Source organism: Ovis aries, chromosome 14, assembly GCF_016772045.2.
Source record: "Ovis aries strain OAR_USU_Benz2616 breed Rambouillet chromosome 14, ARS-UI_Ramb_v3.0, whole genome shotgun sequence".
Lineage (NCBI taxonomy): Eukaryota > Metazoa > Chordata > Mammalia > Artiodactyla > Bovidae > Ovis > Ovis aries.
Genome location: NC_056067.1, coordinates 23,913,057 through 23,935,976, shown reverse-complemented (window position 1 = coordinate 23,935,976; position 22,920 = coordinate 23,913,057). Strand labels below are relative to the sequence as shown.

At 47.3% G+C, this 22,920-nt stretch overlaps 1 protein-coding gene across 5 annotated transcripts in view; it reads left to right on the top strand.

Moving 5' to 3' along the window:
- Positions 1 to 258: 258 nt before the first annotated feature.
- GNAO1 (G protein subunit alpha o1) overlaps positions 259 to 22,920 on the top strand; it is a 181,684-nt gene continuing 159,022 nt past the window's right edge. For all 5 annotated transcript variants that reach the window (XR_006056104.2, XR_006056103.2, XM_042231647.1 and 2 more), the window contains exons 1-2: positions 259 to 1,222; positions 1,457 to 1,499. Coding sequence is in view for 3 of the 5 variants with exons in the window: in XM_042231647.1 (XP_042087581.1) it covers positions 1,105 to 1,222; positions 1,457 to 1,499 (161 nt within the window). In the remaining 2 variants the exon portion in view is untranslated. The remainder of the gene's footprint in view (positions 1,223 to 1,456; positions 1,500 to 22,920) is intronic.

Sequence of the window (22,920 nt, the reverse complement as noted above, 5' to 3'; positions counted from 1 at the left end):
GGGGCCGCCAGCGCGTGGGGCCGGGGCGGAGGCGGGGGCGGGGAGGGGCGCCGCGGCGCGAGCCCGGCCCCCGGCCCCGCCCCCGCCAGGCCTGCACGAGCCCACCTCTGGGAGCCTCGGGCCTTGCGGGGAGTGGGGGGAGGGGAGGCCGCGCCACGCGCGCGCCGCCGCTAGTTGACGCGGGCCCCGACGCGCGCGCCTCCCCCGCCCCCCGCCCCTCCCGGTCCCGGGGGCCCGGCGCGCGGCCCTGCTGACGTCAGCCGGCGGCTGGCGGTGCGGGGTGCGCAGAGCCGCTGGCGCACTCGCGCGCTGCGCTCGCCTGCTCCCCCCTCCCGGCCTGTGCGCGCGCGCTCGCTCGCTCGCTCTCCCTTCATTTTTTTCTCCCCTCCCTCCCAGCCTCTTTCCTCTCTCTCCCCCTCGAGCTCCTGGCTGCCCGCGGCTCCCTCTCGCTCTCCCTCTCTCTCCGGTAGGCTCCGTCGAGCGATGCGAGCTCTGGGAGACAGCGACGCCGCCTCCCGCTAGAGACCTGCCCCCCGGCCCGGCCCCTTGCCCAGCCCTGCCCAGCGCGCGGGGGTCGGCGAAGGCGCCGCGGACGCACCAACGGCGGAGGATCCGCGATGCAAATGCACTAGCGGCACCCCCTAACTCACTCCCTCCACACCCCGCGCCGCCTCCTCCTCCGGCAGCAGCGGTAGAAGGACCCACCCTGCCCCCCCACCCCACCCTCCGCCGACTCCGGCTCCTGCCTCGACTATTATTTTATTTATTTTGGGTCGTGCACAAGCCTCAGTGCCTGCAGCCCGCGCCTCCTCGGACCGCGGGCGCCTCCTCCCTCGGTTCCGGAGCCCCAGACCCCGGCCACCTTCGCCTCGACACCCCCAGAGCCCCGCCAGCTGCCGCGAGTCTCCGCGGCTGGGAGCTTGTTAGAGGCTGTCTTTTTGGGGGGTTCTGGTTTCTCGACATTTTTGTTTTCAGCCAAGGGGAGGCTATCGTGATTTTTTCCCCTTTGAGCCCAGGTTCTGCTCTTTGGGGGGGTGGGGGGCGCGCCGAGTCGGGGAGCCGTGCCAGCCGAGTCGTGCGGGCTGTGGCAGGGAAGGGGCCACCATGGGATGTACTCTGAGCGCAGAGGAGCGAGCCGCCCTCGAGCGGAGCAAGGCGATTGAGAAAAACCTCAAAGAGGATGGCATCAGCGCCGCTAAAGACGTGAAATTACTCCTGCTGGGTAAGGACCGGGGCTGCCACCCCCATCCCTCGACCCTGGCCACTCTGCACCCCCCAACCAGTCCCCCGATCCCGCTCGCTCCTGGGGAGACCTGGCCCGCGAGTTGGCACCACGATGTGCCCACGATCGCCCACTCTTTAGCATGTCTTACCCCCTTCCCCCTGCAGCCCCCCCCCCGCCCCGTTCCCCTAAGCTGACACTCACCAATTTCCCCCCCGCTGTCTGTCCCAACAGGGGCTGGAGAATCAGGAAAAAGCACCATTGTGAAGCAGATGAAGTAAGTCCCTGTGGTATTGGGATTTGTACTTTTATTAAGCGTAATTTTTAAAATGAATTTTATTACCTTGTTCACTTCACATCACCAGGCCCGGTTTTTAATTCGTACACACACACACACACACACACACGCCCCTGAATTTGACTCCCCTCTCCCAGGCCCTGCGTTGGTTCTGGGTCCTCCACCCCAGCTGCCCGGGTGGGTGTTTTTTTTTTTCTCCCCAAGGGGGTGGAGGGAAGGGGAGCGCCTGTAGTTGTATGAATGACAATGTCCGCCATATTGATCAGAACATCACATTATTGGTATGATTATGGTCATTACTCTTGTTTGTGGGACGTTTCCTGTGTATGGCTGCCTCCATTTCTGTTTCTGTGTCTCTGTTTCATTCTGCATATCTCTCTCTCCTTCTTCCACCCCCCTCCGCCCACTCTACATCCATAATCCCATTTACCCCTGCTCTTCTCCTGGGGCATTGATTTTTGAACTTGGCAAAAACATGGAGGGGACCCAGCCCTAGGCTGGGGTGGAGTATCAGGTGTCTGCTGTTCATGGATTTGGTGCTGAATTAGAGGCTGTGGTTTCTGCCCCCTCACCTCAAAAAGACGAAGGTTGGGGGAAGGGGCGTGTGGTAGGGGCAGGGGTGGACTTCCAATCGAATGAGACTGGCACAGATGTATCCAAGGTAGAGGTGGAAGATAGGACGCTGGATGTGAGGTTAAATGCCCGCCCCTTGCTGCCCCTTCCTTCTCCCCCACCTTCCCAGCCTTTGCTCTCCTGACACTGGCAGTTTTCGTTCACTCTCTGGCCTTTATCAATGTAGTTATTTACACTCTGCATAGGCTGTGTTCCATGTAATCTACCCACAATGCGGATTTCAGGCCCCACTTGCCACACCACCCCCTTCTGCCTTAGATATCAGTTTCCCCTCCTAATTAACTGGAGGTGGATTTGAGTGATGGTTGAAAATTAAAACAAAATGGGATATTCCTTCCCTTTCACACTTGCTCAGTAAGGAGCCTCGCCCCTCCTTACTCTACTCCCGGGCTTCTTGCCCCATCCACTCCTGGTTAGCAGTTCCTGGTGAGCCCACAGGCAGCTTTGCTTGGGGAGGGGGTGTCTTTAGGAAAAGGGAGTGCGCCTCGGGCCTCCTGGCCCTGCTGCTTCCGTTGTCTTGTCAGTTCGGGACGGAGGAGTTCGTTAAGACCGTTTAGCGAAGATTCCACGTCGCTTTGCTGTGACACTTTCGTGCACACACAGCTCCTAATTAGGGGTTGCTGTGCAGTAAACAAAAATGATTATTTTTCAACTTGACAGAATAGCCGAAGTAATTGCATCCCGTAGGAAAATACTGGAAAATTAAAACCCCTTTCGCAGAAAGGTGGGTGGGAGACAGAGACGAAGCATGCTTGCGATTTCAAAACCAATATGCAAAAAATCTTGCATGTGTAACAGGCATGACAAGCGGGTTCTAGGAGGCGCCATGATGGTAGGGAGTAGCGACTCGGAGACAATTTCTCCCGTCGGCTTGACATGTTCTTATTTTTGTTCTAGAGCTCCCTGGGGCTTTCTTTGCAGAGGCCCCTCGGCTTGCCGCACCCCACTGAGCTACGGGTAATTTGGCCTGGGGCTTCTCTGGAGCTTGTGCAACCCAAATGGATGGGGAGGCGGGGCCTGGGGAATTGCACTTTGCAACAAGGTGCATATTGCATCTGCCAGGAGCTCTTGCAGGTCGGTAGATGCAAGCAGCACCACACCTTTCTCCCAGCGGGGGACATTTCAAAACTTCAGAACTCTGTAATCTGCAGTGGCCGACTTGAAGCCGGGTAGAAGCCCCAGCCACCGGAGCGGGGTGAGGTTTCAGGCGCTGCGAGTGGTGGACAGCGCCCAGCCGAGGCCGGAAAAGTCGATGAGGCTCAGCTCGGTGGCGCTCGGCTCGGCTCGGCGGATTCTGGGCGCGGGGCTCGGAGGGACTCGGCAGTGTTCGGAACCGAGCCGGGGCCCCGGCGGAGAGAGCCGAGCTTCTTCGACGAGGGGACCGAAGGCTTTCGGAAACACTCGGGTGAAGGGAGAGGGGATAAAATGACGGGTAGGCTCCAGTCTGGAAATTAACTTTGCATCTGCCAAAGCAACTCCTTACCTGCTTTTCCTGAACAAGCCCCATAAACTAGGCTGATTTAATAAGAAGTGTAAAAATATATACCGACTTCCCTGAAGGGTACCTTTCCTTTTTTATTCAAAGAGAGCCACGCTTTCCAAGGAGATAGGTGTGCCATTTTAGAATGAAAATTCCTAATTGTGTAATGAAGGCTGTATTTAGACTTCCCTGGAAAAGTCTTAAGGGACTTATAGTTGGTTACACGAGAGAAAAACAATTTTAAAAAAATCAAGCATTAGATGTTTCGGATGGTTAAATCAGATGACCTGGCACTTTTTCTCTTTTCCCTGCACTCCCCCGATCCTACCCCCCCGCCCCCCATCATCCCACAGGACGCCTTTTTGGAGAAAGATCAGGCAAAGTTGAGATTTTTGTAGGTAAAACTGTGAGTATATTTTCTAAAATACATCAGTTCTGTCTAGAAAGTGAGCAGAGTTTGCTCACAAAAGGTCAGTCAGAAAGATTTCTGGCCCACGTAAATTTTGCAGCTAGGGTCCCTGCGCCGTGTCCTGCTGAAGCATTCATGAATGGCTGCTCTTCCTATGAGCCCTCCAGCTCGGCTTGAAATAAATCAGATCAGGGCCTTGTGCCAAGCTGGATGCAGAACTTGTTTTATTAACCACAAAATGTGGGATTGGTGTCACTGTATCCTAGTGACAAATTCCTGTGAGTCCTCCCTCGAAGAGGTGATTTTCCAGATCACCACTTGGCTGAGCATCAGTTGAGTCAGGAGAACTGTACTGTTTTCTGGGTGGGGCTGGCCCTGAAAATCTAGGTGGTGTTTACAGAATGCAATTTTGGGCTTGCCTGGGCAACACAATGGGTGACCAACCTATCAGACCATACTTAGGAGTTAATCAGGATGCTGTTTTATTTCACCTGGGCAAAGGCAGTTATCACGTTCTCTGTGGGTGATGTCCTGTGAGAACCTGATAACTTCCTAACAGGGACTAGGGTCTAATGGCTCAGCCTTTTGCATTGAGAAGACTATTGATAGGGAAACATCTCTAGATCCTTTGAAGTCAGCATTTCCTAAAGAGTAAAGAGCCACTCTATTCAGCCTACCTTCTTATCCATCTTATGGCATGCTGATTATAAGAAGGACGAGACTTCCATGTATGCCCCTGCTAACTGAAATTGTATGGAAAAGCCTGGCCGGCAGATGCTGCTTAGAACAGTGTTAACACCCATATCAGCTTAGGATATCAGTGCAGGGAGACTGATCTTTGAAATTCTTTTGCCTGACATTTTGCAGTGGGAAATGTGCATCCACCAAGAGATGCCACAGGTTAGATTGTCATTGAAAACCCTGATCCCTAATACTTTCTTAAAATTTGCATTTGAACATAGCTTGCTAGGTTTTATTCCCCACGCCTCCCCTTTCATGAGTGGGCTTCTCTGGTAACTCGGCGGGTAAAGAATCCACCTACAATGCAAGAGACCCAGGTTTGATTCCTAGATCAGGAAGATCCCCTGGAGAAGGGATAGGCTACCCACTCCAGTATTCTTGAGCTTGTCTGGTGACTCAGATGATAAAGAATCTGCCTGCATTGTGGGAGACCTGGGTTTGATCCCTGGGTTGGGAAGATCCCCTGGAGAAGGGCATAGCAATTCACTCCAGTATTCTTGCCTGGAGAATCCCTGTGGACAGAGGAGCTTGGCGGGCAATAGTCCATGGGGTCACAAAGAGTCAAACATGACTGAGGGACTTAAGCACAGCAGAACACATGTGATTGTGAACTAGTGTTTGGTAGTTCTCTGTCAGATAATCCAGAACATTTCTGTACTAGGAAATAAGCAGTGATCATTGAGACAGCAAAATACAATTTTACACATACCATGAGTAATCAGTGACTTTTTTGTGTGCAGCATTTTAAATAATTTTGCCTGTTAGGAGGTCATGACCTCACCTGTGATACAGCCTCGTCATTTTTGCAATCAGGGGACTTTTATTGAGACTAATCAAAGTTTTAACAATAAGTGTTAACTTTAGTTAATCACCAAACCCTCCCAAAGAACTCTCTCAGGGCATTATATGTGGAATCAACATAATCCCTTTAAGCAACTTCCCATTCTGAACAAACAGTGACAACTACTTGGACTGTCTACCTGATGAAAATGTGAAATGAACCGTGAAGTAGCTGCGGGCACCACAGTTTGTCCTCATTTGAGGTGTTGAGCTTTCTCTGATGTCCTGTTTGGGCTATCTATTGTCTCTAGAGCATTCAGTGAATTTTTAGGGAGCTAGAGAGTCCGAAGGTGGCAATGAGGCATGGCTTGCTAGCTGGTAAGCTTTATGTAGATGGATGCAGTAAAGTGGAACACTTTGGATGTGTGTTCTTTTCCAAGGTGCTTGCTCAGTGCCATTAGTAAATCACAACTTATGGATTTGCCTGGTAAAGATGTCATTGCTCATACAAATAGCCCTGCCCTTACAGTAGGAAGTGATTCTGAGGACAGACCCTACCAGACAGGGAAGGCGATTTTAAGATTGCCGAAAGCTGGTAGTTTCCTCCTACCAGCTGACTCTGACTTTGTGATTCGGGTGTGGATTGTTTGGCTTGGGTTCAGGGCAAGCCTGTGTTCATTCAACACACTGCTGTTTGGCACCTGCTAAGTGGCAGGCGTCAGTGGAGATGAGTAGCAACTTGGAACCATCGGTAAAAGTACAGTGGTCTGGAAGGGCGTTTCCTGCACATCCCCAACGGGTCCCATGTTGAGGCAGCATTCCCCTGAGAGCTGCTCTTCTAGATCTGTGAACTTGTTTCTGCAATCATCTCTTTGGCTGCTCTGCTTGCCCTCCCCTTCCTCCTGTCTCCATGTTTATCCAAATGGATGCACCTTGCTCTCTGGAGACATTGTGAGAGCAAACAGAATGTCAGATCAAGTAGCAGAAGCATTCTCTTTTGCTGATGGATGGTGCTCTCTTCCTCCTTACTGTTCACTGAGCTGTAAACACCAGCAGACCTTCCTGCCAGAAGAGTAGCCCACAGTCCACCTGATCTCCTCAGGAATCAGCTGTGGAATTCTTGAACCTCTGTCACCTGTTGGATTCTGAAATTGAACCCGTGTGCTTATTGAAAGGGTGTTGCCGATGAGATTAAATGGATGAAACTTCATACAAGATTGACAAGACTCCAGAGAAATCCAGAATTTCTAGTCTCTATTGTCGGGCTAGATTAGGTTTATAGTGCCCAGAGTTAGAGGACTGTTTTTTTTTTAAGTGCTTGGAGCTCCCCAGATTATATTGTGCATCTTAGCCACACCTGCTAAGGACAGGTTCATTTACATTTTTCTGCAGCTCACGGGGCCTGTTAACACTGGAGATTTAATATGAGCAGAGGAAGGTCTTGTTTTTCTGATGTATGTTCCATCCATCTAATTCAGGGACTTGGTTTCCTCTCTCCAGGTGTTTTCAATCTCACATTCCTTAGAGATCTAGACAGACCATGATCACAAGAGCACATTTCAATCCAAAAGACAGTAGAAAAACTGCTGAGATGATTTCAAACTGAAAAAAAAAATTTTTTTTGAAAGGATTACTCCAGAATTTGACACTAGCAAAGAACAAATTTTGATTTTGAAAAAAAAAAATTTTTAATTTTTGAATATATTTAAACACATACTACATGGATTTTTAAATGGCTAGCAGTTGCTATATGAAGAGCACTTCACCTCACTTTATTGATTGCATTGCCATAAAAAGCTTTAAAGTGCTCAAACTCCATTCTAAGAATTTATTCCAACCAGTATCACATTCTTATTTTATTTTGTGTCTCTCATTCATGCACAGTAGTGGATAGGAAAGAAATCTCTTGAGAAATGGCAGGAGGAAGGAGCAGTGGCCTTCTACAGGTTCAAAGAGATGGGTAAGGTTCCTGTTGAGAAAAGTGGTTTAGCTGGTTTTTAAAACCGAGAGGTGGTTAGCAGCTTGGACTCTGTAACCAGGCTGCTTGACTTCATATCTTGACTCTACCACTCACTAGATGCCTGCTCTTAAACTTCAGTTTTTGTGCCCCAGTTTTCTTCCATGTGAAATGGGGTGGACAGTAAAAATAACTAGCAGGGTTGTAAGCATTAAGGGATGCAATATATGAAATGCCCTTATAACAGTTTTCGAGAAATCATCTTACAAATGTCAGCTACAGTTTTGATTCCTTTGATTGATGAGTGGGTGTTTCCTTCCCATATGGAATTCTCAAGGATGTGGGCCATAGCTTGCCGGAGAGCCAGAACAGGGGCGCTGTGGTTCACGCTCAGGCCTTTTTCCCCTTGCCTGCTCTGCAGCGTCAGTTATATAACTAACTGTGTTGTCATAAGTGATGTGACATTTTTTAGACCGCAGCTGCTTCAGCCCAGGAGGCTGGAGTGATGTTACAGAGAGTGGAAGACAGCACTGGACCAGGAGTCGAGACAAGTCGCTCTGCTCCTGCCTCTCTGGGGGCCCCGTTTTGTCGAGTAGTTGGCCCGGTGCTGCCCCAAGCTCCTTTTCTGTTCTAAGTGGTCAAGGAAACTGGGAATTACCTCTAAGTTCAGGGTCTTGAGGTCTTTGATGCAAGGTTCTAAACATAGAAGAATCAATTCTGGCTCCCTCCTGAGTAGGGGTTGGGGGTACCCATGAAAGCTCTCTTAAGGCCAAGATAATTGCAGAATAGCAACCTCAACCACAAAGCTTTGTCAGCCAGGAAAGTCAGAGTCCTGAAAGGCATTTAGAGAAAACCACCTCTAACCAAACTTTTCATGCAGACATGCTTCTCAAACCAAAGAGGAGGATCTGAAAGAATCCTGTGATTGAAAAACAAGATGTTTCTCGGAGGAGGAACCCAGTGACATGTCAGAGGAAGAAGTGGTTTGTCTGTGGCTTCCAGGATGCTTAGCAAAAGAGACAGCCCTGGCTTCCACCCGAGATGGGATGGCTGCATAGACAAGAAGGAACCTGCCCAAGTTCAGGTGCCCAAGCGCTATGAAGTCGAGGATTTGCAGAAGGGGTAAAGGGTAGGGTCAGGAGGGCTGTGTTTCAATTTTGGTTCCTTCTCTAGCTTGACTTTGGGCAAGTCGTTTAGCCCCTCTGAGTCTGTCTGTTCATCTCTTCCTTAGGATATGGGCTAGAATTCCTCAGGCCTCTTTCAGGTTTCTAGCTCAGTAACTGCAAAGAGAAACCTAGAAGCCTGAAATGCAGGGGGAGAATAGTGGGAGTGTTCACCACCCACAGCTTTTTATCTGCGGAGCCATCTTTAGTTCTAATTTCTTTATGGAAAAGAGGGAAAACGTTGTGCTTCTTATAGCACCAAAAATAAAGTAAAATAAAATCCTGCAAGGCTAATAGTCAGTACCCTGATTTTGTCCCCCTGCTCACTTGATTTCTCAACCAAGAATGGAGAAAAGGGGAATAATATATATAAGGATAGAGGTCCATGGCCAAGAATTTACCCTGGATTCTCTGCTGATGGCTTGACCAGCAGATAAGTTTTCTGTGGAAAACTGTTACTTATAGGAACAACTTCCCCATGCTGTAAGATCAACCTGGGCCACCTGCCTTCAGAATCGTAGAGCACTAATATTTATTACACATTAATTAGATGTTGATGTGTCTGTCTCCCTTCCTAGTCTGGGTATCCCCTCCCTACCAGAGCTCCCTAAGAGAAGGAATGGTGACTTATTTTTGCCCATCATACAGCACTGAGCCCAGTGTCTGGCACAAAAGAGATGCTTAATAAATGTTAATTTAAGAAAGAGAAAGAACTGAGGCATGCAAAGAATGTGAACTCATTTCTACATAGGACTGAATAATAGTATTGAAAGCCTTTGGTCTTAAATTGTGTTCATCATTTTCAGTCCCCTGTTATCTTCATTTGTTTCTTCTCATCAACCCATGATGAAATAGTCATCAATCCCATGCTACAGATAAGAAAGTGAGGCACAGAGAAGCTAGGTGACTTACTCAAGGTCACACAGCTTAGTAGGTGACAGCAATATGTTAAGATCATGATTTGTCTAACTCCAAAACCTGTATCCATTCTATTCTAACCCTGCACAGCTGTTACTAGATCACCACTTGTATGGGCAATAGAGAGCTGGCAGTCTGGGACACTGTACCATCAGCAGATGGGGTGGCACGAGCCTTGGTTGAGGTCAGTGGCTGAGAGAAGAGCAAGTGCTTGGTTGGTGCTGGATCCCTTCTGGAGGTGGTGGTCACCATGGCATATCACATTGATTCTCAGTGCTCCCTAACCACCATCTGGACAGCTCCTGAAATAATTTCCATTCCAGCCTCAGAAGTGTGGGCCTTTAGTAGGTGACAGCAGAGAGGAACTGCCACTGAAGGCTCTGACTCTGGTGGAAGGAAGTGGTCAGAGAAGAGGAAAACAGGATAATAGGATATCCATCCATCCATCTGCTCACCCAGAAGCATTTACTGAGCACCAGGTATGAGTTAGACATATATATGGAGGTGTGGAGGAAGGTCTTAGTCCCTGCTCTTGGGGAACTCAGTCAAAAGGAAGATACGTGTAAAAGACACTTCTGCTTCAGAGCAGGAAGTGTCATGAGGCTGTGGGAGAACAGAGGGTACCTTCTCTAGGCGGGAGGTTCAGGGACATTGGCCAAGAGAAATGCCACGTGGGCTCAGTCTTGATGAGTGGTAGTTAGCAGGTGGAGGACAGGAATGCTGGGCAGATGGACCAGCATCTAAGAAGATACTGAGCTATGTCGCCACGTGGAACATGTTGGGGTGTGGAATAATTTGGTGTGATTTGAGCACCGTATATGAAAGGAGTGTCAAGAGACGGAGGATGACAGATGAGACAGATCTCTCGTGAAGGTCCTTGTACCAAGGACTTTGAATTTTATTCTCAATATAATGAGATGCCAGCAAAGGGTCTTTTTTTTTTAATTGAAGTTTAACTGACATGACATTATACTAGTTTCAACTATACAGTGAAATGATTCAGTATTTGTATGTATTGCAGAATGATCACCACAGTAAGTCTACTTAACATCCATCACCATGCAGAGTTAGTTGTTGTTGTTGTTGTTTTAACCTTGTGATGAGAACTTTCAAGAACCAGAAGGTTTTAAAGAAATGGGTGACAGAATGACTTTGCACGTTAGAAAGATCACCTGTGTGACTGGAAGGAGTCAGGTTCTAAGGTTGGGAGACCAGATGGAAAGTTATTTCTGTGACTGTGATCCAGCAGGGAAGAGTTTAAGAACTAAACTAAAGCAGTGGTAGCAGGAGGTGAGAAAAGGAGACAGATTTAAGAGCTATTTGCACAGTGGAATAATTGAATTTTTTTGGATGATCAATTGGAATGGTATTGAGGGGGCTGTACATTTTAAAGGCTGTACACAAAAATGAGTCCAGGATTCCTGCCTTGGGCCACTGGTGGGTTGGTAGTGCCAGTCCCTGAGATGGAGAAATGAAGGAGGAAGAGGGAAGGCTCGGGGAGAAAAATGCTGACTTATTTGGTCATGTTGATGATTCTTGTGGATAGGCTAAGTGGAGATCCCTGGCAGGCAGGCGGTTGGATAGTGGATGAGGAAATAGGGTGCACCTGAGGAGAAGGGTCAGTTTGGAATTCTGTGGTGCTTGCGGGCAGTGAGAGCACGGGGGCTGGTAATCTCACCCCGCGGAGTGAGAGAGGGAGAGAAGGCACAGGATGCGCGCAGACCGCCCCCGACACAGTTCCAGAAATGGAGGACCATCTAGGGAGAGGAGCCTGTGATGGAAACCAGCAAGGAGGGAGCCAAGAGATGGAAAAGAAAAACCAAGAGAAAGCAGTATCATGGGAGCCAAGGAAGAGAACAGTTTCAAGAAGGCGAGGAAATGGTTAGTTGAGTCAGATACTGCAACAGTCAAATATGAGGAAGACTGGCAGATGCCCTCTGGGTCTGGAAAGTTGGCAGTGACCGTGGCAAGAACAGTTTCAATAGAATGGTGGGAGAAAAGCCAAAATGCAGTAGGGTTAAGCAAGTGGGACTGAGGAAGTTGAGGCCAGAAGTGGAGTCTTGGAAAAGAAATTGGAGCTATATAAGGAAGGGCAGAGACAGAAGGGAGGAGAGAGGTAGTGGGGCTTGGGGAGGGTTTATTTGACTTCATTTGGCTCCCGTGGAGGGACTTGGATCCACTGAGAAGCCGTAAAGAAAGAGCCCAGACTGAGGGGGATGTGGAAGGTAGAGGAAGGAAGTGGTAGGAGGGGCAGAGCCCAGAGAGGATGGTCAGGGAGAAAGTGCAGAGTCAGGATGAGCAACTTGATCTGGACATGAACTCGCATCCCTTCTCCTGAGACTGACAGAAAGATCATAAGCACGAGGAGTGTATACAGAAATTTGGGGGTGGGATGGTGGGTACAAAAAGTTGGCGTTCCTGCCTTGTCATTTGTTTTTCTCTGTAAAGTAGGGAGAATTAAAAAGCGGCGGTGCTCATTTAACAAACACCAAAGGCTGGTAATCTCTGTTCAAACCGCTCATTTGTTCATTTACTCAATATTTATCCAGCACCGGTTGTGTGTTAGGCACTGTTTCAGGTGCTTGGAGATTTGGTAGTGAGCAAGTCTGCCCCAGGGGAATCAGGCCACCACTTCATAAACAAATAATTGGACATAGTAATTGCAGACTGTGAAAGTTTTCTGGAGTCACACCTTGGAGTGAGGTCTTAAACTATTCGCCTAGGGATCCAATTCCTGCCCTCAGAGAGTCAGAGGAGACAAGTCAGTGCACAGAAGAGGCAGAAGTGGAGTTTGATACAGACAAGGGCTCAGGATGAAGCCTGGAGACACCAGGTAGAGAAATGAGAGCTGCTATCACTGCTGATAGAAATGGGCATGTGACCAGACCTTGCCGTTCACAAAATCCCATACCCCTGGCCCAGAGGATGGGGTGTGACTCAGTCCAGGTCGGCCAGAGTCCTTCTCTGGGATTTTACAGTCCCTGTGAGAAACGAGCTCTTCCGCTGGGACCCCAGCAAGGTCCTCACCAGATTGAATTGATGGTAGCCCGGAGCTATCTGCGGCCATGTTTCCACATCTGCATTACTCTCTGCAGAAAGGAAGCTTACCTATTGTGGGAGAGACTTCAGGATATGGGGGAATGGAGAGAAAGAGGAAAGGAGAGAAGGGAAGCCAGAAAGACATTTAACTATTATTATAGCAGTCTCTGAAGCTGGCTCTATGCACCAGACAGTTATGTGAACCAATAAATCCCTTCTTCTTTACATAGACTAATTTGAGCTGGAATCCTCTCCTTTACAACCAAAATCATTTTGAAAATGCATAAGGCCTTCCAGGAAGACGAAACAGTATGAGCTAGAGCACAAAAGCACAGCTCGAACATGCAGGCTGCTGTCATGGGGATAGGGCAGTCCTGTGTGACTGGAATTGGGGTCGGGGGGATGTGAGGAGAAGTGTGTAAGGGGTGAGTGGAGCTGGGTTGTAGGCTTCCCTGCACATTTGGCTTCAGGGTACACTGAATCCATGGAAGGGACACTAACCTTCTCCCTGCATGGTAGGGTAGTAGGGTGCCAAGTTGGGAGAGCTTGAAGAGGGACACCAGAGAAGAGGCTTAAGAGCAGAGAGGGAAAAATTCTGTAGTCTGCACTAGAGGATCGCTAGGAGAGGCAATGAGGAATTGGGTGCAGGAGAGATTTTGGCAGAATAGTTGAGACCTGGTGTCCAGTTGGACATGGGGAAAGAAGAATAGATCTGAGAAGTACCCCCAGTTTGGAACCTGGATGATAGAACTTAGTTATGCCATCAAGTTAGGAGGCATAGGAGTAGGGAGGGAAGTGGTAGGAGAAAGATGGCAAGTCAGACCACCGGTACGAATTTCAGGTCCTTCCCAGATGACGTTTGTGTTCCCAGTTTTCTTGGGGAAGTCATTCTGCCATTTAGAAGAGAGGTCAGGTCTAGAAGGAGAGTGGGGCTGGGCTGACCTGCGTGGTAAGACCATGAGTCAGTGGGTGCAGTGTCCCTGGAGAGAGTCTGCAGATGGAGAGAAGGGCTCTCAGGGAAGGAGCCTCCCCTATTGTGGAGGTGAAGCCTTTGACAGATGCAGAGGCACCTGTCTTTGATAGACACAGAGGTAGCTTACCTGGGAAAAGGGGCTGGAGGTCCCCAGAGGAGCGCAAGGAGACCACGCCATGTGTGCTGCAGGAAGTTCTGGGTGGTGGGTTCTGTTCATGGCATTGCCCCATTAGGTGAAGACTGAGAACAGACCATTGTATTGGGTGGGCCAAAAAGTTCATTTGAGTTTTTCCATAAGATGTAAAGGAAAAACACAATTGAATTTTTGGCCAATCCAGAATTTGTTGATTGAGGCTATTTCTTCTGCTGCTGCTGCTAAGGTCGCTTCAGTTGTGTCCGACTCTATGCGACCCCATAGACGGCAGCCCACCAGGCTCCCCCGTCCCTGGGATTCTCCAGGCAAGAACACTGGAGTGGGTTGCCATTTCCTTCTCCAATCCATGAAAGTGAAAAGTGAAAGTGAAGTTGCTCAGTCGTGTCCGACTCCTAGCGACCCCATGGACCGCAGCCCACCAGGTTGCTCTGTCCATGGGATTTTCCAGGCAAGAGTACTGGAGTGGGGTGCCATTGCCTTCTCCGGGTTGAGGCTATTACTGGCCTTGGAAAGAGCAGTTTCAATGGAGTGGAAGGGATAAACGCCAAATTGAAAGAACATTTTTGGGTGGAGATAAGGCTGAACTGGGATTAAAGACAAGTTTGACCCCAGCTCTGTCCCTGTTTGGCTTGGAGGCCTCAGGCAAGTTCCTTCACATCTCTGGGACTTAGTACCTTCATATATAAAATTAGGAAACTGGGGTTTCCCTGGTGGTCCAGTGGTTAAGAAACCGCCTTGCAATGCAAGGGACGTGGGCTTGGTCCCTTGTCTGGGAAGGCCCCACATGCCGAGGAGCACCTGTGCAAACAGCTATGGAGCCTGTGCTCTAGGTCCTGGGAGCCGCAGCTGCTGAAGCCGCAAGTGCTGAGGCCCGGTCACCCTAGACAGAGCCTGTGTGTGCTCTGCAACGAGAGAAGCCACCGCAGTGAGAGGCCCACGCGCCGCAAGTACAGAGTAGTCCCCGGTTGCCGCAACTAGAGAAAGCTCACGCAGAGCAGTGAAGACCCAGAGCAGCCAAAACATAAGTGAATCTTAAAAAGATAATAAAATTAGGAAACTGGACGGAATGATCTATAAGCTTCTGCTCAAGTCTCGAGGTCATAATTTAAATTTTGCTGTCCAGCAGAACAGATGTTCTTGTGGTAAAGGAATTCCCTGCCTTCTCCCTTGGCCACCCTCAACTGAGATAATAAATTATAACGAAATCAAGCTCTCAGAACTGTAGTGCTAACTGAGACCGAAAACTGGGACATCAGCTCAGGGAACTGTGGACACCAGGGCGTGTTGCATCCACGTGTGCCCTCCACTGAGAGCGTGGGGCCCTGTGAGGCAGGAATTTGTCTCGTAATACTGTCAGGGTTTGTAGGACCAGGGTCCTGTGAGGCTCTTCCAAGGGGAAGAGTATAAGACAGAATAACCCCTGGGGTCCCTGTCTCTTTGAATGCACATGGGTGGGAGAAAAAAGGACCATGAGTCTGAGCTGGCTGTGGGGGGGTAGTTCCAGCCAAGTAGGCAAAGAGGAGTTGGAGGGACCCCAGCCTCAGGAGAGGAACAAGCCTGAGGGAACCAGAGGGCCACAATGGGAGGGGCCTGGCTCTGTGTCCCAGGCACTTTGTGACTGCATCACTGGGGCCTTTGGGGAAAGGACAGTAGAATGGCAGTAGGGAGACCCTGGTTCGGAGTTGTGGCCAGCCCTCCTACCAAATAGAAAGTCTGTTTCTTCTTTGAATCATCTTAGAGTTTCAGTCACACAGACCTCACCAGTCTCTATTTCTTCAACACACATGTGTTCATTCTATGAATACCAACGGAAGACCAACCATGGGTTGGCGTTTTCTAAATTTCTAAGAACAGAGCTCTTAACTCTGTTCTCTGTTCTCTAAAATCAACAGTCTCCCTGTCTTTAAGGATCTTTCAGCTTTAGAGAAGGGGGATAGACAAGTAAGTGAATAAGCAAGGTCGTTTCATGTAGTGATATATTCCAGTAGAAGAAAGCTGGGCTTGAACAGTGGAGAGTGGTTAGAGGAGATAAGGGAAAGAGAGCTGGTCAGGAACGGGCTGAGGAAGAGGGAAGAACATATGCAAAGGCCCTGGGGCAGAAATGAGCAAAAAGGCAGCCAGGGAGGCTGGACCACAGGGAAGAAAACATGGCGTAAAATGGGATTAAAGAAGCTGAGAGGAGCCACCAGGCAACCCAGGGAGAGACATTTGGGTTTCAGAATGCCCTGGGGGCCTTAAAACGTGGGACAACTTGACATGATGTACATATAAGAAAAAATTCCTCTGCATTCTGGAAAAAGCAAAACCACAGTGACAGAAATCACATCAGTGGTTTCTAGGGATGCTAGGAGAGAAAGATTGACTCTGAGGGGAAACAAGGGAACTTTGGGAGGTGAGAGAAAATACTCTCTCAATTGATGGTTACACAATTGTATATGTTTACCAAAACCCATCAAACTATCTACCCCCTAAAGAGTGAATTTTCTGTAAGCAAGTTATGCTTCAGTAAATCTGACTTGTAAAATGTCCATTTTTTTAAAGAATCCACCGGCCATGCGGTGGTTAGGATTCCGTATTTCCACTTCAGGGGGCGTGGAACTAGTCAGGGAACTAAGATCTGGCATGCTACATGGCACAGTCAAAAAAAAAAACCCAGTTATTAAGGGGGAGAAAAGAATCGCAGTAAGCTGTAACAAAATCCGTCTGGCTGCATTGCTATGTGGCTGTTGAACGACAGAGCCAGGCTTGCACAGCGCAAGCAGTACACCCACTGCTGGTCTTACAACTGAGCCTGTATTGTGTGCTGTTCCTGAAGGCTTCCGTAAGTCAGTTTATTGATGTGTGTTCCTAGTTTTCCTGTTCACATAGCTTTCCTTTAGAACTGGTTTGAAAGCGCAGTGTGGGTGGAAAGCATCTGCTGCTTTTGTGTGGGCCCATGGCAAATGCTTACTACCCGTTACACCCCTTACCTTTCAGTGGCGCTCTTGAGTTTACAGGCTGCTTCGACACTCGCTATCACCTTTGAGCCTTACAACAGTCTTGTCAGGCTGCACAGACATTCCCGTATCCCCATTTTACAGATGAAAAAACTGAGGTGAAAGTATAGCACTATCAGGAAAGCATGAATTTTGGAGATCTTGGCTTTGCCATTTGTTGGCGATCATGTACTTTGGGGGAAATTATTTAATCTCTCTGAACCTTAGTGTCCGAATCATTAAAAAGAGATTAAAAAAAAAATTAAACACATTGCAGATATACTGTAAGGATTAAATGCAGCAACACAGCTAAAAGCATTTAGCATATGCTAAATGCATAATGTTGAAGTTCCTTAGATGGTCATAGTATTTTTACTATCAGTGAGAGAGGTGAGGCGAGAGAGCCCATATAGGCCATCAGTGCATGCTTGCTCAGTTGTGTCCAACTTTGCGACCCCATGGACTGAAATCCGCCAGGCTCCTCTGTCCATGGAATTTTCCAGGCAAGAATACTGGAGTAGGTCGTCATTTAAGACTCCAGGGCATCTTCTTGACCCAGGGATCAAACCCGAGTCTCTCGTGTCTCCTTCACTGGCAGGTGACTCTTTACCACTAGTGCCTCGTGAAAAAAGTGATTTTTTTAAGATGACATGGCCAGGACACAACAGAGCCAGAGCCTGGTTTTTCTCACTTCGGGTGTGCCTCTTCTTCCATCACATTAGTACATTCTTTCTGGTTTTTAATTGGTTTGTCCAGAGCTAATTATTTTTTAAATTTTTTACATTTATATTTTTAATTGGTGGAAAACTAGTTTACAATTTTGTGTTGGTTTCTGCCATACAACACTCGAATCGGTCATAATTATACCCCTCTAGGTCAATACAGAGTGCCAGACTGGACTTCCTGTGTTATTTCGCAACTTCCCACTGTTTTACACATGATAACATATATATATCTGTGCCGCTTTCTCAGTCCGTCCTATGCTCATCTTCCCCCACTGTGTCCACATGTTTGTTCCTAACTCGGTTCATCGGTGCCATTTTTCTAGATTCCATATATATATGTTAACATACAAGACTTGTTTTTCTCTTTCTGACTTACTTCACTCTGAATAAGAGGCTGTAGGTTCATCCACCTCACTTCAACTGACTCAAATTTATTCCTTTTTAATGACTGAGTAATATTCCCTTGTATAAATGTACCACAACTCCCTTATCCGTTCATCTGTTGACGGACATCTAGGTTGCCTCCATATCCTGGCTATTATAAATATTGTTGCAGTGAACATTGGAGGGCAAGTGTCTTTTAGAATTATGGTTTTCTCATGGTATATGCCCAGTAGTGGGGTTGTAGGATGATATCGTAGGTTTATTCCTAGTTTTTTAAGGAATCTCCACATTGTTTTCCATAACGGCTATATCAGTTTACATTCCCACCAACAGTGAGGGAGGGAGCTGATTCATTTTTTACCAACACAGGTCCTTTAGTGCAGTCGTTGGTTAGGTTGGCAGGTATTTATTGAGCGTGCACTGCATGCTCCACGTATGCACAGGATACAGTGGTGAGCCAAGACAGGCTCCATGGTTGCCCTCAAGGGCAGAGATGCCCTTAAGTTCGTTGGCCTCACAGCCAGCTGAGAGGTGAAGGGTGCTGAGGGAGCACCTAAGTAGCTTTGGAGTATGGAAAGGCTTCTGGAGGATGTAATGTTGAATTATTTTCTTTCTTTGGCAAAAACACTTTTGTCGTGACATAGATCAATACATATACAAAATATGCATTAATCTTTCATGCTTAACGAGCTTTTGGAAAGCATGCACTCGTGTAAAGAAGATCCGCAGATACACCTGCTCAGTCGCAGCTCTCCCCAGCTCCCCACTGCCTCGACTATCCACGACGTTCCCTTGTTTTCTGTATAGTGTGTCACCCATGCGTGCATCTTCTTATTGTAAAGTCTGTTCTTACCTGCTTTTGGCCTAGTCAGACTCCTACTGTTATGTATTAAGTTGCAGCTTTCCTTCAACATTGTGTTTGTGATGTTTACTCAAGTTGTTGCACATTTATTGCTGTGTAGTATTTTATAGCATTTTCTCCCAAATATTTATAATTTTCTATGTGGCATTCACAAATACTTGTGTATACTCATGAACTTGCCAGATATTATTCAGTTTACTGGTGTACAACATACACCATTATATACCAGCTCTGAAGACCCTGGAGTTTATTTATCCGTTCTACTGTTGATGTGCCTTTGGGTTATTTTGAGTTTGGGGCAATTGTGAAGGATGCTGCTATGAATACCCATGTAGATTTATATCCTGAGGCACCTACATTTGTAAATGGTTATTTGAAGTGGAATTGCTGGAAATCTTCAGCTATATTACATAATGCCACAGTGGTTTCCATAGTGGTTATTCCATTTTTACATTTGCACTAGCAGAGAGAATTCCTGTTGTTCTAAATCCTTGCCAGTATTTGGTATTGTCAAACTTTTAAATTTTTTGCCTAGTTGATAGTATTTCATTGTGGTTTTACTTTACATGCTCTACTAATGAGGTTAGTACAGGTTAGACCAGCTTGTCATATATGTATTGGACATTGGATTTCCTTTTCTGTGAGGCACCTATTCTTGTTTCTGTTTTAAAACTTAGGTTGTATTTTTCTCATCAATTTGTAGGAGTTCTTTATATGTTCTGGAGAGTAGTCCTTTTCCAGTTTTATTCATGTAAATATTACCTCCCTTTGTCCTTTCACTTTGTTAATGATATATTATGAGTTTTTAGAAAGGTTCTTTTAAAAAACAACCTGTTTATTTTTGGCTGTGCTGTGTCTTCACTGTTATGTGGGCTTTTGTCTAGTTGTGGCGAGCAGAGGCTGCTCTCTAGCTGCGGTATGCGGGCTTCTCATTGTGGTGGCTTCCCTTGTTGCAGAGCATGAGCTCAGGAGTTGAGGCCCCTGGGCTCTGGAACACAGGCTCAGGAGTTGTGGTGCTCCCGGGGATTTGGGATCTTCCTGGATCACAGATCAAACCTGTATCTCTTCCACTGGCGGGTGGATTCTTAACCACTGAGCTCCTAGGGCTCAGTGACGAAAGAAGAAGCCTCAAAATTCTTATTTTTAATGTTAGATTTTTCAGTCTTCCTCTGTTGGGTTAGTATTTTTTGTGTCCTGTTTAAGAGATCTGTGTTTTACCTAGAGATGACAAAACTTACTTTCTCTTCCTCTTCAAAAAGCTTGGAAGCTTTTTCCTTCCATATTTTGGTGCTCAATTCATCTGTAATTGATTCTTATGTATGGTATAAGATAGGATTCCAGTTTCATTTTTTTCCCCCTGAATGGATACCCATTCGTCCCAGCAACACTTGTTGAAAAAGAGAGGTTTTTTTCGGTCACTGATCTGAATAACCACCTCTGTCATATGTCAGATGTTTGTGTACACAGGGGCCTGTTTCTTGACTCTCTGTTCCAGTCCATCAGACTCTTTATTCCTAGGCCGTTGCCACACTATCTTGATTACTGTAGCTTTATAGCAAGTCTGGATATTTGGTTTAGTAAATCCCCCCCCCCCACACACACACACCTTGGTCTTTGTGAGTGGTTTGGCTGTTCTCAGTCCTTTGTGTTTGCATGTAAATGTTAAAATCAATTTATGTAACACACACACACACATACTGCTGTTGGAATTTTGATTTGTATTTCTTGCTTTCTTTCTATTCTGGGTAGACTTGATATCTTTACCTCTTGAGTCCTCCTGATCTATGAGTGTGTGACATTTCACCACTTATTTAGATTATCATAATTTCTCCTAAAATATTTATAAGGTTTCCCATAGAGGGCTTACATACTTTCTGTTAAATTTATAGCTAGATACTTGATATTTACAATGGTCTTCTCCCCTTTCCTCAGTCCCAGACTCTCCCTGCTCCAGATAGGAATACAGGTCAGCCAACATGTTTTTAGCAGCAACCATAGCAAGTCTGGTCTTTTGATTGGAAAGCCTTCCTTCCTAAGGTGATGGTAGAAGCCTTTGAATTGCATTTTGTATCTGTTGCTGGTGTACGGATATAACAGTTGGTTCTGTGTATTGATTTTGTATTCATCAACCTTACTTAAGTTTTATTTAAATTCTAATGTTTTCTTATAGATTGTAAGGCCTAGAGAAGGGAGTGACTGTCCAGGTTCCCATGGCTAGCTAACATCAGAGCAAGAATGAATGTGCTCCCATTTCTCCCTTAACTTCCCCAGAGAGAATATTCCAAGGAAGGGTTGGAAGAAGCCAATGGGGAGAAGGAAATAACGTTTCTTGAACATTTATTATTTAAGATGTTTAATAAACATGATTGGACTTCCCTGGTGGCTCAGATGGTAACGAATCTGCCTGCAGTGCAGGAGGCCTGCGTTGGATCCCTGGGTCAGGAAGATTCCCTGGAGAAGGAAATGGCAACCCACTCCAGTATTCTTGCCTGGAGAATCCCATGGACAGAGGAGCCTGGTGGGCCCAAGTCCATGGGGTCCAAAGAATTGGACATGACTGAGTGACTAACCCAGTATAGGATCAGCTTAACTCTCGCTGGTAGCAGGTTACTGGTTATCCCTATTTTAATTCTTTTTTTTTTTTTTTAATTCGACTGATCCTAGTCGTCATTGTGGCATCCAGGATCTTTAGTTGTGGCATGTGGGATCTAGTCCCCTGAACGGGGGTAGAATCCGGGCCCCTTGCTTTGGGAGCACAGAGTCTTGTTAGACATTGGACCACTCCGAGAAGTCCCTAGTTATCCCCATTTTAGAGTTGAAGAAAGTGAGACTCAGAGGTTATCTGAAAGACCTGTACAGGGTCACACCTTGGTTCATAACTGAGCAGACATTCCAGAGGTGGAGGGGTCCTGTTGCTCTGTCATGTGTATACCAGTCAGCATACCTACATTCGGGGTTAGAACTCTCTGGGCCTCCCATCTGATCTGCCATGCTGTCTTCCAGAGCCCAGCCCTTGCAGGTCTGCGCTGCCGCTAATGAGGCCGTCCTAGCATCTTTGGACTCAGGCAGGCCTGCTTTTTGTCAGCTCTTGGGTTACATTCCTACCCAAAGTCCTGAAATCAGTCTCCACCTCTGCCCCACTACGTAGTTCCGTCTCAACTGAGAAAATGAGTTCACAACTTGTTGGGTTCTAGGAACCAAATTAGGTGTTGCCCTGGGCCTCTGTTTCAGTCCTGGCTTGAAAATACGATTGTGGTTTTTATGAGCCTGCTTTGTTATACAGTGAAGTAGAGAGAATTTATGGTCGAAGTCCTTCCCAGCACCCCTGCCCCCAATGGCAGGGGCTGCCTGCAGACAAGGAGGTTTGCTGTTGCTGGCTGTGCAAAGGAATTGTGCAATGCTCTGTTTGTGAACGCAGCCCAGCCGCGCTCTATTCAGTGTGACAGCTTCCTACTCGGGAACACACGGCCCTTCATGGGGTGACTGTAAATTATGCAACCCCAGAGCTAAACAATGAGGAGTCATGGGGAAAAGGAAGGGACCAGCTGGATCGTAGCCTGGACCTGAGATGAGAGCGTGCAGACTTCGGCTGCTTGGCGATGGATGGGAGGAAGGTCTTTGGCAATTGAGAAAAGCCAGGAAGTCCTGTCACAGTGCTACTTGTGAAAGCGGGTTTTACTTTATAAAAAAAAAAAAGTCAATGTTCCTTTCAAGCTCTATTTATCAATTCAGGGAGAGGTTTAGGAACTAGGAGGGACATTTGCAAAAGAAAGTGGTCATATGGTGTTACCAAAAGTAACTGAATGCTCAACACTGTACTTAACCTTTGTCCTGGTGGCCCCAAGTCATCACTTTTTGCTATCACTTTGGTGCTAAAAGCCAGCAGTGCCCCTGAGGGCAATTGATGGGCAGACTGTTTGCTCCCTACCCGCCCGCCCACCCCCTGCAAATGGTCCTGGAATGTAATTAATTCTGCTTTGATATGCTTTATATAACTTTCTCATCTCTTCACTTGCTGTCATCTGTCCCTTCCTGCTCTTTTAGCATTCCTACCTCAGATGTTACTTCCCTTTCTTCTTCTACCCTGAATCTGCAGAGGCCTGGAATGAAATGACTGGCTTTGTCACAGTAGTGTGTAGGGCAGAAAGAAACAGGATATCAGCGAGGACCTGAGGAACTCTTGTAGAGTGCTTATGCTATGGTACTT